The 15,752-nt window shown below is 37.9% G+C and overlaps 1 protein-coding gene across 1 annotated transcript in view; it reads left to right on the top strand.

Moving 5' to 3' along the window:
• The window catches only part of scn5lab (sodium channel, voltage gated, type V-like, alpha b), a 125,218-nt gene extending 111,162 nt beyond the window's left edge, over positions 1 to 14,056 (top strand). Inside the window, exons 20-27 of the mRNA XM_053493853.1 lie at positions 303 to 476; positions 2,567 to 2,689; positions 5,330 to 5,602; positions 6,420 to 6,473; positions 6,571 to 6,708; positions 6,819 to 6,923; positions 8,525 to 8,795; positions 9,874 to 14,056. Of these exons, the coding sequence (XP_053349828.1) occupies positions 303 to 476; positions 2,567 to 2,689; positions 5,330 to 5,602; positions 6,420 to 6,473; positions 6,571 to 6,708; positions 6,819 to 6,923; positions 8,525 to 8,795; positions 9,874 to 11,099 (2,364 nt within the window). The 3' untranslated portion in view covers positions 11,100 to 14,056. The remainder of the gene's footprint in view (positions 1 to 302; positions 477 to 2,566; positions 2,690 to 5,329; positions 5,603 to 6,419; positions 6,474 to 6,570; positions 6,709 to 6,818; positions 6,924 to 8,524; positions 8,796 to 9,873) is intronic.
• The last annotated feature ends 1,696 nt before the right edge of the window (positions 14,057 to 15,752 follow it).

Raw genomic sequence — 15,752 nt, 5'->3', positions numbered from 1 at the left:
GTAATTCTTCCCCAGCTGATGGAGGGCATGTAGAAGGCAGTTGAGACTCAGTGACATGTTAGCCAGTGTTTTCCTCGTCACTTCTCTGTCTGTGCTCATTAATGTCAAAGGCACTAGACAGCCCAGCAGCTCTAGCACGAACGTGGGGTCATCGGACATCAGCTGTGCACATTTAGCTTACAGATGCTGTCACGTAAAATGCTAGTATGTTGGATTAACTTTTATCACACACAGACGCACACACACAAGCAAGCACACTTTTGTCCTCAACTTCACCTCTGTCCTTTCTGCTCTGGTGACAGGCATTTGAAGACATTTACATTGAACAGAGAAAAGTGGCCAAGACCGTGCTGGAGTTTGCGGACAAGATTTTCACCTACATCTTTATCCTGGAAATGACACTCAAATGGCTCGCGTATGGCTTTAAGAAGTACTTCACCAACTACTGGTGCTGGCTTGACTTTCTAATCGTTGATGTAAGTCATTTTTTATCTCTTTCTTACCGTTTTATGTGTGCAGGTCACAATACTGCTCTATGCATTATTGATATCTTTGGGTTTAATAAAAATTATAGAACTGTCCTTGTGGTTAATTTGGACATTGATGGCTAACTAACTCAGGACGTCATGACCATGTTAGAGTTTTTAAACAGTCAAGTTGAGTGTATATTTTTATCAAGATTCAAGTGATATTTTCTTCATATGAATTTCTTTGGCTCAATAACTGATCTAAGTAAACTCGTTTAAATTTGCCAAAGGTTTATACAAAATAGATTTTCATAACAATTCTATTTTCTTAGAATAAATGCACAAAGAAAGCTTACATTTTTTTTACATTTAATGTGGGATTAACCTGATTAACCACAAAAAAAAATTATAAGCTTTGTTTTTTTTTGCAAGCCATTTAATTTATAATTACTGTTTTAGCATCGTGGAGGCATGGTGGCTCAGTGGGTAGCATTGTTGCCAAGCACCTCCTGGTTCTGGGTTCGATTCCCGCCTCGAGTCTGTGTGCATGGAGTTTGCATATGGGGTTTCCTCCAGGCTCTCCCTCTCTCTCTCCTCCCACAGTCCAAAGACATGCAGATTAGGCTAATTGCCGTTCCCAAATTGCCCATAGTGTGTGAATGAGTGTGTGTGTGTACTTGCCCTACGATGTCTAGGTTGTACCCTGCCTTGTCCCCTAAGCCTCCTGGGATAGGCGCCAGGCCCCCTCGACCCTGTGACAGGACAAAGTGGTATAGTGGACAATAGCAGTTTAGGGCGGACAGTGAGTGAGTGCAACTTGCAAATGAAATGTGTAATAAATCATTTATATTAAAGTTATGTAATTAAGGCTGAATATTAAAATACACATTTAAAGACTATTCATATAGTGTAAATGCAAAGCAAATTATACAAACCCTACACTGTCTATTACACTATTTCCTTACACCGTCTATTACAGTATTATACATTGTAGCGTGTGGGCTATACTGTAACTGTAAATGCTACTGTATAAAAGAGCCAATTAGAGCAGATACAGTACACTGCGCACATGCATTAAAAAATAATAACAATAAGCAGACGGTCTTGTATAGCAATATTAACCCCTTAACGTTCTTTTAATAGCTCCACAAATATTATGCACAAGACCAAATACTTCTCCAGTGCATGTCTTAATTTACTCCCTCAATCCCAAATCAAATGGCCTGTACTGTTAAATCAATAACTTATCGTTATGAATATAATCTAAGCAATGTTTAGTAATATTTCTCTATGGGTTTGGACATTCCCTAATGTTAATAAAATAGCATGGCACAAGACAACAAATGGTGAGCTCTCTCTTTTCTATTAAGAACTGATGAAAGGAAGATGAAAATGAGGTTTATCTATATAGGAAAACGCATAATATATTATAGTGATAGTTATGCTAATCCATTTTCTACGAAGCTAATGAAATATCATGTAGCATTTTGTAACTTGAGCAATAACATATAATCTTGGCATTAACAGAACAAACTACACTTCAATCTACACAGATTTCAGTGATTGGCCTGGTGGCGAGTGCCTTCAATTATGATCAAATTGGCACCTTGCGTGTTCTAAGGACCCTTCGGGCACTGAGGCCGCTACGGGCCGTATCTCGCTTTGCTGGCATGAGGGTAAGGATTTCTCTGGCCGGCCCGTGCCACTGACGGGCCACTTAACCACAAAGTGATGCCTTTTGTAGATTAGTGATTGCTAGGTCATTCAGTAAGAATTTTATTCCCCCCAGGGTCCCTGAAGCCTTCTACTAAACACCCCCCCACACACACACACTTTCTCTCCATGTCTGTCCAGTACTTACAACGTTTGTGTTTTCTTCAGGACTGATCACACATGGACCTGTGAGACAGCAAGTATAGCTCCTAAACCTATTTAACCACCTCTGTTCCTTTATCTAGCTACCATGAGTCAGACGCAGGAAACCCTTTCCTTTTACCTCCACAGGAAGTGTACGGACCCTGTACCTGGCAGGATTGGTCAGCTTGCTAATACTGCGTTTCTATCTTTTCTGTCTCCTCCGTTCTCTGTGCTCCTTTTAGGTGTCTTTAGTAAGCCTCGTAGCCAACACACTAGGCTACTCTGACTTGGCTGCCATCAAATCACTTAGGACCCTCAGGGCTCTCAGGCCATTAAGAGCTCTGTCCAGATTTGAAGGCATGAGGGTAAGAGCCTGTCTGTCTGTCTCTGTATTTCCATGTGCCACTTCACTGTCCTCTGTTATCTGACACCATTTACCCCTTTTAATTTCAGTGCATTTTTGAAAAGAAAAATCTAAACATAACTGTAAACCCCAAAACTCATTACTGTACATAGACACAAATAGTATAACAAAAGAATGGGCATTATATAACAAGCCAAGTGTTGCCATTAGACTACAATAAAACTAAAACCAGCAGACTAAACAGATCAAATTTAAATCTTGATAAAATAAAAGATAAATACAACTTCAATCCAGCCGATTTATTTTTGTACTCGGCTATTTAACTAATGTTACTAATTGCTTTTTATAAAACACTAAATCTGTTACTAAATACTAATAATATTTAGTAATATAAGTTGAATTATTTAGACCATTATTAGGACCATAATTCAACATAATCACAAAATGCTGTCCAGTGTTCATTTTCAATGTTCTTTTAAGTTTTAATAATCTTTGATTTATTTAATCCACTGTCTACATACTTATTTATACTTCTTTTAACCAGACTTCAGCAGATGGAAGTGAATCATCTTATCAGTATTACATCATAATTCCTGCATCATGCTTTTATCAGTATATGTCACTATAATGCTTCCATCAATGTAAATGTCTTGTATGCAGATGTACATCACTCAGTGTATCCTCTGTTAAATTTGTCTGTTTTATAAACCATTACTATGGCGTTAAATGCATGTTTTTCCTGACAGTATTCTTAAGCAGTCACCTGGGGATCACTACAGTATCGTGAACTATATAATAAATAAAACGACACTGTAGCAAGATCAGTGGTACTAAAAGTGAACAGTATATAAGTAATTTCCAAAATCAATTCTTGATCATCTTTCGTTTCCTTTAACAGACATATGGGAAGTATTAGCTACTGTATGTATTATACACCATCTGCCATAACATTAAACTACTAATAGATGAAGTGGATAATATTGATAATCTAATGGCACCTGTGCTGGGATATATTAGACAGAGAGTAAACAGTTAGGTCTTAAAGTTAATGTGTTAAAAGCAGAAAAACAATCTGAGTGAAACGATCAGGCCAAATTGTGATGGCTACAGTAGATGACTGGGGCAGAGCATCTTCAAAACATGTTACAAATGTTGCCAGAATGTACGAGTGGTCCAAGGATGAACAACCAGTGAACAGGAAGACATGTGCGCACATTATATTTATATATTGGCACACTAATGCAGTTGAGGGGCGAAGGTTAGGTCACCAGGTCTGATTCCACTGAAGAGCTTCCTTAACACAAATTACTGAAAAATGTAAAGCTATGATAGAAGGTGTCAAAACACATATTGCATCACAGCTTGCTGTGTATGAGGCTGTGAAGCTGTAGACCAGTCAGAGTGCCCATGAAGACCGCTGTCCACCGAGAAAAGCACCTACAATGGGCATGTCAGCATCAGAACAGAATCATGGAAAGGTAGAATTAGTTGGCCTGGTCTGATTAATTAAATGTGGATGGTTGCATAAGGTTGCACTGTGAGGTGAAGGAATGCTGACAGAGGCTGGTTGATACCCTGGACAAAGAAAAAAATTTTCACATGAAAAAAATTACTTTGGTCCCTTTAGCATGTGGTCCGCAGGTCCTCTTGAGGGGTGCTTTGGTGTTTGGCACCAAAATGTTGGTGCTGTGGGTTGTGGCATGGCCTTTGGTCCCCAAGCTATTGGTTGCTATGAACTGGTCACCAGTTTAATTAATAATCAACGTTATACTATTCACCTGGGAGAGGTGTTAATGTTAAGGCTGATCGGTGTATATCCTATTTGCCATGTTAAAGAGGAAATGCAAAGTCATCTGTTCAGTTCCGTTCTCCTGTGTCAGAAAAATAAAAGTTATAGCTGTGTCTCACTGACATTGGAGACTTCTTTCAAAAACTTCCAAGAAAACTTTCGATAACTGTCATAAAATGTTTGATAAATATCTCACTGTAACTTAGCAGAGGTGCACAGAATTCCCTCTATATTGCTGTAGATTTGGCAAACACAATCAGACGTCACAGCATGTTAACAGCAGCTGCGCCTGAGGCACATGGCCTTGTTTACGTGGAGGGAGAATGTGCAGTCTCATTCACAGTGGATCAGCTGTTTGGCCAATCTCTGCCACACTTCATAGTATCTGAAAAAATATTGCAGATGCAAAAAAGAACCAGAATCAGGAATGAGAATCAGGAGACTTTAAACATGCACTGCATAAATACTCTAGGTGTCATTGTTTGTGTGAGTGTGTTCCGTCTGTCCTGATGTTGTAATCTACCTACCAGTATTACTCTATTGCTGCTTAAGGTGGTCCTATAGATCCAGTACAAACCTGTATTTCTCTCTCTCTCTCTTTCTCTCTCTCTTCTTTTCTCACTTTCTGGATGCATAGGACCATCACCCATGATGTTTTTCATCCTTCTTTATATCTTATTTGTAAAGGTTAATGTAAAATTGTGGATGCATTAGTTTAATCATTACTGATAAGGATTGTAAAAGAGCGTAGTGTTTATATAAGTATTAAAATTTACAGCTAGTCTTAAACAGATTAGATGCTGTCCATTCCCTTTCAAAAATCTAATTGTTGTTTGTATCCATGGGCACCAGGTGGTGGTGAACGCTTTGATTGGGGCCATCCCCTCCATCATGAACGTCCTGCTGGTGTGTCTCATCTTCTGGCTCATCTTCAGCATCATGGGCGTGAACCTGTTTGCTGGAAAATTTGGCCGCTGCATCAGCCGCTCGGGCTTCATTTACAACGCCTCACACATCAACAACAAATCCGAGTGCCTGTCTATGAATGATACAGAGTACTATTGGTCAAAAGTAAAAGTCAATTTCGATAATGTGGGTGCTGGATACCTTGCACTACTTCAAGTGGTGAGTGATCTTTTACCTCTTAGGAACGTTTCCTCACCAAATGTGCACTCACACACTCACTCACACACAGCTCAGTGTGAAACTTTCTTTTCTTTCTGTATTGCACTTTGTCGCTGCCCACGTCTGCTTGTCCATGAGTACGAATCAATCAACAAGTCAGCGGAACTTTATTTTTAGCTATCACTGTGGCCATTATACAGAATTTTGTTCTCAGCAAGAGTGCATGCACTTTGTTCTTCATTTTAACTTAGTTGGTGCGGTAGCCTAGCAACAAGTCACTTAGCTCCTTTCCATCACCTTCTTCTGACTTGACTCAATACAAACCTTCCATTTGCATCTAGAAATAGTCAGTCCTAGCCAATTCACAAATGCCCTATAATTACTGATAACCAAGGCAAAACTTGGTCTAAAAGAGGGCTCACCTAATATTCCAACTCTTCTCTCTTTTTATAAAAAATAATGATAATAATAAACACATGCATTTGGATGTACATCCATATTTGGTCACGACTTGCCTATTCAGACTGGCTGAGGAAGGATTTTCTTTTCTCTTCATACCTGATGTGAAAAGAAGCGAACATTCAGTTGTCCATTACTGACAGAGAGGTGGATGCAGATATGGATATAAGATTGTAGTTTCATACAGTGAAAAGGAAGAGTGATGATATAGGAATGTCCTGTAGACGTCTATGTCCTAACAGGAAACACACAAACTAGCGTCATGTGTGTTAGTAATGTTTTATTGTAAGGTATAATTAGCACATGCATGTGACTAATAGAAACATAAAATCTTAAGCCTATTTTTCTCCCTGCTAAGGCTACTTTTAAAGGCTGGATGGACATCATGTACGCAGCAGTGGATTCACGAGCTGTAAGTATAGAACAAATCAATAATTACAATGCAGGAATACACATTTGTGGAAAATTCATATGACAGACCTAAATTTCTCATTGTCTGTTTTGGACAGGTGGAAGAGCAGCCAATTAAGGAGGTCAACTTGTATATGTACCTGTATTTTGTTATTTTCATTATTTTCGGGTCATTCTTTACCCTAAACCTGTTCATCGGTGTGATCATTGACAACTTCAACCAACAGAAACGCAAGATAAGTATCAATGTGTATTAATTAAAAAGCTGGACTAGAATTTCTTGTAAAGCATTATACAGTATGTTATATTGCTATGCATCAATAATAATAGTGAAGTTCTTCTGCACTTAGGGGGACAGGACATCTTCATGACTGAAGAGCAGAAAAAATATTATAATGCCATGAAAAAACTTGGATCAAAAAAACCCCAGAAACCTATTCCTCGGCCCATGGTGAGTATTTACGGTACTATATGACTCTATAACTCAATGATTTACCAAAAAAATTAAAATAATAATAATCTATGCGAAATACAGTACATACTGGAATTTACTGCAATATACATAATAAATTATACTTATTATAATATACTTGTGTATAAAATAAGGTCTGATAAATGATAACTTACATTACCCTTCTTACTACTAGAGATGGGGAAAAACTTGGCAATTGATGTACGGGTTCACTCATTCCAAAACATTTTTTTCCCGATTGATTTAAAATTTATACAGGTAGTCTCCGATTAACGAACATTCATGTTTTCAGTGTGTAAATGAATGTATAAAATGTCTAAAGTCCGGTATACAGTATGTGTGTGGTAGAAATAAGTTGGCCTCACTGTTTTCAATGAATCAGTCCGGAAGCACGATGATAGAAAATGTCTCTTCTGTAAAGCTGTCCTGGTGAATAATCCTAATTTTGGATAATCCTTAACAAAACTGGGTTCACAGTTCAAAACAAAATGGCGTCTGGGATTTCCCTCACGATTTAAAGGCACACAGAGACAACACTCTTACATTTGATATGTATAATGTAGAGAAAGGGGACAGATTCAGTCGAGTGGAGTTGTATGCTTAACATTGTATATTCATGTCAAAGGCATATAAGACTCACTCTGTCAGACTTAAGAACAAATCGGACTTACAAACGTGCTCCTGGAACCGAACTTATTCATAAATCAGGGACTGCATGTGTATGGTTTTGTTTGAGGTGGGAAAATGTTGCCATTGGCATATTTTCCTAAGGGTGGTGTGCTCTAAACTATTCACACATTAACAGCCAGCACAGCATCCTGTGTGAGCAAATTATTTTCTAAATGTGTGTAGAATTGTAAAAAAAAAAAAAAAAAAAAAAAAAATTATATATTTTGTTACAATTCTAAACAAATATATAAAGTAAGAATCTTTAGAAGATCATGATACTCACAGAGTCACAATAAAGATCGAACCGGTTTATAGGTATTATAATAAAATTGTACTTGGTGATTCTCATCTCTACGAACTACACATATTTGGATTTAATGAATAAAGTTTTTTTTATTAACTAAATTTAAAATGTAGCTTTTAAATTATTGTAGTAAGAGGGGAGTTCATGAATTTACTGTATGAGTTCATGTGACTAAGTAAGTGGACATCTGATGACTCAACATCCTATTTCCATTAATATGGAGTTTGTTCTCCCTTACAGCCAACCTTCACTCTTTGAAAAGGCTTTCCACTACATCTGTAGGAATTTAAGCTTATCACCCACAAAGCACAAAAATTAAAAGGAAGATGCCTGGTATGGAGTTTAATTCCATTTTATCCCAAACGTGTTAAGTGGGGTTAAGATCAGGAATGCTGGAACATGATTAACTAACTGGTTCCAGTGAAAGAAAATCTTTAAAACTACAGCCTACAAAGACATTCTAGACTAAAGTTGTCTCTCAAATTTGTGGTAACAGTTGAGGGAAGAACCACATATAGGTGTTATGTTTAGGTGTCCACATACTTTTCCCAATATTGTGTGTATGAATAAAAAGAGTAATGATGACAAAAATTGTTCTTCCATCCAGAACTCCTTTCAGGGATTCTTCTTCGATTTGGTGTCAAAACAAGCCTTCGACATCATCATCATGCTGCTTATCCTCCTAAACATGTTGACCATGATGGTGGAGACAGATGAGCAGTCCCCTTATATGGAGTCCATCTTGTATAATATCAACCTGGCCTTTATTATCATCTTCACCACTGAGTGCATCATTAAGATTATCGCCCTTCGCTGCTATTTCTTCACCATCAGCTGGAACATCTTTGACTTTGTCGTAGTCATTCTCTCCATTGTGGGTAAGATAAAGGCAGGACTCTGACTGAGAGTTTGTGCAAAGCCCCTAAGCATATTTTACTAAATACTGATTACCATAACATCCAGCAGGTATTAAATTTGTCATAGCTTGGGGTAGAAGTAAAAGTAATAAAATAGGAAGAATGTCTAGTAGGCTCAGCTCTTGCTGATTTATATCAACTGGTTATTTAAAGCATTGACATCGACATGAAAAACAGAATACACCTAAAAAAAAAATTAAAGAATTCCCCGATTCCCATAGGGAGAAAAGCTCTTCATCAGCCACATGAGGAAGATTAACTGTTAAGCCAACGTAACCTTGGCTTGACTTATCAAGGTCTACCTCCAATGCTCTCTTGAGCACTATATCTACCAAGAGAGAGAGTAGCAAGCAGCAAGCCTGGTCAGTTTAAAGTGTAGATGTCCCTGATAGAAGAAGATGACACCGACAAAGGGTTAGCAATGAGATGGAGTGACTACCTCTGCAAAAAACGCGGGCCTGAGTTAAGGTGAAGGTAATTGCAGCAATCAAGTCTGTCAGCTCAGGCGATTGCGAAGTGATTGAAGTTTGAGTCATCTGACAGTTGTTGGCGACTTGCGAGCACAAAAGAAAATGTATGATTGTGTCTATTTGTCAAGTAGGCAATATTACAGAGCAAGCCAAACACATATTCATGTTTAGGAGCATGAACCAGAAAAGGTGTGGTTTAAGGAATGGTTATGGTAACAGGACATGGTTAGGGTGTGTTTTTTGCTAAAGTTGGAAAGTTTGACTGGATAATTTACAGCGGTCATTGTCGCTTTACAGAATCAAAATTTTGGAAATTAGTTTGAAAAGTATAAGGAAAACTTATTACATTATAATCATCAGACTGTCCCTAATGAGCAAGCCGGGGGAGACAGTGGCAAGAAACTCTTCATGACAGGACAGTAGGAAAAAACCTTGAGAGGAACCATCCTCATTTAGGTGATATCAGATAGCAGGGATTTTGGAGTTATAATCTACTGGGACAGGATTGTTTTTATTGTACACATGTATTTTGCCAAATCACTGACTTTGTTTTCTATTCCTTCTTGCAGGCATTGTACTCGCAGATATAATTGAGAAATACTTTGTTTCACCAACACTCTTCAGAGTGATCCGACTGGCCCGAATAGGACGTATCCTTCGCCTTATTCGAGGAGCCAAAGGAATCAGAACGTTGCTATTTGCCTTAATGATGTCCTTACCGGCGTTGTTTAATATAGGTCTCCTGCTTTTCTTAGTCATGTTTATTTATGCCATCTTTGGGATGGCAAACTTTGCCTACGTGAAGAAACAAAGCGGAATTGATGACATGTTCAATTTCGAGACATTTGGCAACAGCATGATCTGCCTTTTCCAGATAACAACATCAGCCGGCTGGGACAGCCTGCTCAGTCCCATTTTGAATAACTCCCCTGAAGAGTGTGACCCCACTGTGCCAAATATAGGCACCACGGTCCGGGGCAACTGTGGGAACCCTTCAGTAGGCATCACCTTCTTTGTTACTTACATTATCATTTCTTTTCTCATTGTGGTGAACATGTACATTGCCATCATCCTGGAGAATTTTAGTGTGGCCACAGAGGAGAGCACCGAGCCGCTGAGCGAGGATGACTTTGAGATGTTCTATGAGGTCTGGGAGAAGTTTGATCCCGAGGCCACGCAGTTCATTGAGTACGCTAAGCTTTCGGATTTCGCGGATTCTCTATCCGAGCCGCTGCGTATTGCCAAGCCTAATAAAATTAAGCTGATTTCTATGGACTTGCCCATGGTGAGTGGCGACAAGATTCACTGCCTGGACATCTTGTTCGCCTTCACCAAGCGCGTGCTGGGGGAATCGGACGAAATGGATGCTCTCAAGCAACAGATGGAGGAGAAGTTTATGATGGCAAATCCGTCCAAAATCTCCTACGAACCCATCACTACGACTTTACGGCGTAAGCAAGAGGAGGTATCATCAATTGTCATACAGAGGGCATACAGAAGGCATTTACTCCGGAGACAGTTGAGGCAAGCCTCGTTCATATATCGACAGATCAATGTAGAGGGAGCTGCCAGCAGTGAGGATGACAGCCCACCAGAGAAGGAAGGACTTATAGCCTTCATGTTGAAGGAGAATTATGGACCTGAGACTGAGGCTCTGTCCTCGACCTCCTCACCGCCGTCTTATGACAGTGTGACAAGAGCCACTAGTGAGCTTTTCCAAGCTCTAATACCTGAGCCCAGGAACAGTGACCTGAGCAAAGCTGACCCTGATAAAGACCGTGAAACATTTCTATAACATTAAATCTAAAATGCTCTCACACGTTAATCTTCTTGTTACTTTGTTTTTTTTTTTTTTGTTTACAGAATGTAACATAGCTCGAACAGCACTCAAAACTCTTGATACATGTGACTGTGCATCAAGATTTCAAGTTTTTTTTGTAGGACAAGTTGATGTTTTTAATTCTCCTGTGTTTCACATTTTGTTTGGATATACAGGGGGAAGTGTAGACAGCTCACGTTAACTTTGCTTCAGTTTATATGCATGAGTGAGATTCTGCAGCAGTTAACTGCAGTTATATCACAGATGTACTAATCATATAGTAGACTGAAAGAAATACAGTTTATCAACATTTACAAAGTATGCCTGACCATCTGAGTTTATTAAAAAGGTCTTACTTAAATTGGTGTGATTTCCTTCTGACAGCAGATTTCACACTCTGTAGAAAATGCAAGATGTTAGAGATATAGTTACCAACTGCTCATGTTGCAAAAAAAAAAAAAAACACCACTTTGGATGAAATTAGGTATGAAAATTACTTTTGTCCAGTCCAGGTTGTGTCACTAGCGATGAGAGAGGAAGCAAGATGATAGGTGGGAACATTTGCCAGTACTTATTTTCTTAGTTTTTTTTTTTTTTTTTGTTCTTTGTATCTCTCCACATTTTTGCATATATTTATAAGCCAGTCTCTCATAAATAGCCTGGTCTGGTTACGGGATTCTATAATCAGGACTAGTAAAAGACAATCAAACATGACACAGCAACAATCTCTTGTGTATAACATCCACCTTCATCCACTGCTACCAAAAGACTGCACATGCTTTCATGCATTCAAAGTATCGAGCATTCTGCACATGTCAACATTTTTGTGTATTTGTTTTAATTGTGAGTATTTTGTTTTTTTGCATGTTGGAAAACGCATCAATTAGAGATGTAATGGCCATTTTTTTCTTTGTAAGGCTGAAAAGGAATTCTTATTTTGCACATACTGAGTTCAGCAATAATTTGCTACCTTTCGAGAAAATCTGATTTTAAATGTTTATTTAAATCCAAAAAAAAAAAGAAGAAGAAAAAAAAAAGTTGTGTCATTTATACTATGTCAACTTGATGTCTAAGGGGGAATCTCTTGCTGGCTCCATGGCATATTCTTTACCGCAGAACATTTGTTTTGTATCTCAGACTCATGTTAAGAGATTAATCCACTTGTTTTTTCAAGTCAGGTTAGCACGTTTGTTGAAGGGCTGTTTTTGTAGCAATAGACCCCAAGTGTGCCTGGTAGAACTTAAATCCTGTTCAACTCCTCTTCACCGGTGCGAAAGACTCACCGACGAACGACGCGGTGAAGCGGTTTCATGCCTGAGGATTACGTCAATAACCATTTCCATGTAATGTAATCCTGTCATCTATCTAAACTTATTGTAGTCTTCAATCCATTTCAGTTCATTTGAGCAGATCACTTTCATCAATTCAAATGTATAATACAAGCAACCCTCCTAAATAACAAAAGAGCATGGAAAACAAAAGTGGCATAAAATTCCCACTGTTAACCCATTTATACGTAGATGCTATAAAAGTGTATTTAGATGTTCGCTATCATAAACAAGAACATTATTAGAATAAAACACTACAGCTCTGCATGTATAAGAGTTGTGAATTTTTCGAAGAAATAGGAATAAGAATATGTTTTAATGAAATACAAAAGGGCTTTTACCTAAAATGAAATCACTCCTACAGAATGAGTCAAAGACATCTGGAACTTGTCTTACAAGGCTGAAGGAACATTTTGCTTCACCAACATTAGTGTGCAGCGTCTTTGCTGGGAAGAAATGTATATTCTGTGAGCCTCGAGAAACAAACCTGTCAGATTCACAGAAGCAACGGATGATCCTGTTTCGTATGAGGCGATGCGTATGAGGATTGCTTGCATTGTATACCTTTTAAATAATAATATATTTACAAATGGCAAAAAAACAATAAATAAAAGAAAACACTGTTTTCACTTCCTGGAAAGAGCTTCTTTAGAATAACCCATGTATAGGGTGAGGTTAAAATAGGTGCTGATGTCCCGTCCTCAGATCTCTACTCTACAATGTGTTCCACCAGAGCTGATATGATAATCATGTTTTCTCACTTCGAAACAGAAAATTCATCCAAAATACAGTCGACTGGAATTCATGCGGGGAAAAAAAATTAATCCCTTTGGTTATTGTATTTGTTTTTGCAAAGGAAAGTAGCCATATATTATCCAGAAGGAAGCTGAGTGTATAAGCTTATATAACGTGTGTGTGTGTTGTGTGTGTGTCAAACACCTGAGATCCTAACAAGATAGTATGTGCATAAGTTGCTGTGTATATACACCTAACTTCAGTAACGTGCTACTTCTTGCAATATTTAATAACGCCAGGTGTGTTGCGTGTGATGGAGGCAGACCGGATCAGTCTGACGTTTAGGGGAGGGAATCTTGGGCCTCCTTCTGTTGAGCACTTAGCATCATTCTCAAGTTGTTCCCGTTTGGTTTATACAGAACCAAAGAGTCTAGTTTCAACAAGAAGACGAGAGAAAGACGACCTGAAGCGACTATTCTTGGAGGCATACCTCATATTTTTGTAATTTTAGACAAAGTACAATAGAAAGAGGATAAATTGACAATATAGCAGGACTCCAAACTGCTGAACTGCAAAATACTTAAAGACCTATAAGAACTTCCTTTATCCCAAGAACTCATAGTGACAAGGACAGCTTAAGCAAAAACATACTTCATTTTTCAACTTTGGATATAAATTGTTGGACATCTTAAAAAATTTTCAGTTTTGAGCCTTCATATATTAATTGATAAAACATTTACAGTATGCACGACAGGTTACAACAGAGTGTTCAGTGAAATGCAACAGCTAAAGTGTGGATTTATAAAGTGGGATGGCATTTATTACATTTTTTTTTTTCTTGCAGAAACATATGGATGTTCTGTCTGGATGTTGATTACAACTCCCCCCCCTCCCCCTCAACCCCTCAAAAATCCATCTGCACATGTTAAAGAATGTACTTTCCATAATAATGCTTTGGTACCCACGTTGATTGGAGATTCACACAATATGTATTTAATCACCCACAAATGAAGCACAGGGAACCTTTTCTATCTGCTGTACGTTTTAAGATGCCAGTTTGTGCAATACAAGAGCAGATACAGGAATTTAAAGGCATATTTTGTCTATGCTTTGCATATATGATGTATAAATATTAGCTATCTGAAAGCAGTGTATTTTATAAATAGTAGAATTTGCTAAACTTGTAGTTTTTATTTACATTTTTTTCCTAAAAAATTTCAGTGATCAAATTTCTGATGCTGCTTAGGGGAGCTAGAAAAGTGCGTAACAGAATAGCGAAATCTGATCTAGTATCGGGCTTCAGAGGGCTAAAAACCTTTAGCTAGAAGCCGGTACGGATGACCAAAACAGAGCCAGAGTTAGCATCTGGAGTACTAAAGGTACATATATATTTGGAGGTTCTCCGAGGTCAAACCATAGGGCCTCAATTATTTGCCCCTCAAATAATTTTGTGCCTGTTTATTATTTATGTATGTATTTATTTATTTTTTACACTATTAGAATGTGCATGCTGCAATATGAAAAGTTGTTTTTCCAAAAAAAAAAAAAAAAGTTTTACATTTGTAAATTTCTGTTGTGCGACGCCTCTTCCCCCCCGACTGTTCCTTTAAAAATGAAAGGGAATACAAATGAAATAATTTCGACTGTAGTCCTTGTAATAAGGACATTTAAAGAGATCCACGTTTTATTTATTTATTTATTTTATTCTTTTTTTTTTTTTTTTGAAGAGCATTGTGGCCAATTAGAATATGTATATCTATAGTCAAATAAACAACAGGATTTATTGCTTCTGTGAGCATGTCTCTTTTATTCCATTGAACACAACTCATTTGGCAATGTTACTCCATATTGGTCATTAACATCATAACACAGCACATATATTCAAAATGCAATACTCATGGCCAGTCTCGGCCAGTCTTATTGTTGTACTCTAGCACTAATGGCACTGAAGCACTAGTTCTGCCTGCCTGCCTGCAGGTTTCCACAGTTTGTAAAGGCTGAGACAGTTGTCACATTAACTCAGTGCATGTTGACATTGTGTTCAACTGGAAGCCAGCTACCCTACAAGACCTTGTTCATCAGTTTCAATCTAGCAGCTCGTTTATACCATGATGCCACACAGTACAATCCTTAAGCATAGGACACAGAAATACAGAACAAGAGTGTCCAAAGAAGGACAGTATGAAAGAAGACATTCCTTATTCATTCAAAATTGAAGATTTAACTTTTTTAATTAAAAAAAAATATATTTATTTATTACAATATTCTCAACAATAATTTATATTTTGTCACTTCCAGGATTATTTTATTTTTATTTTTGGGATGATTCATATTTGTGCTATTCTTCATGATCATCAAACTAAATGCTCTCTAGCACATTTTGACCCATGTGGGTTGTGCTGGAACATGTTTAGGCTCTTTAGTTTCCTTAGTATACAGTGAGAGAATACACAAAGACAGTTTAAGAAATAACCACTTAAGGGTGTAACTGTCAGGTGTCAACATATAGTTAAGTCCATATATACTGTACTTGGACAATGATATTATTTCGTCCCACAGTGGATTT

The sequence above is a fragment of the Clarias gariepinus genome, chromosome 4 (genome assembly GCF_024256425.1).
Source record: "Clarias gariepinus isolate MV-2021 ecotype Netherlands chromosome 4, CGAR_prim_01v2, whole genome shotgun sequence".
In the NCBI taxonomy this organism is placed as follows: domain Eukaryota; kingdom Metazoa; phylum Chordata; class Actinopteri; order Siluriformes; family Clariidae; genus Clarias; species Clarias gariepinus.
Note: the sequence above shows the minus strand (reverse complement) of the source record. Positions and strands in the feature narration are given on the sequence as shown.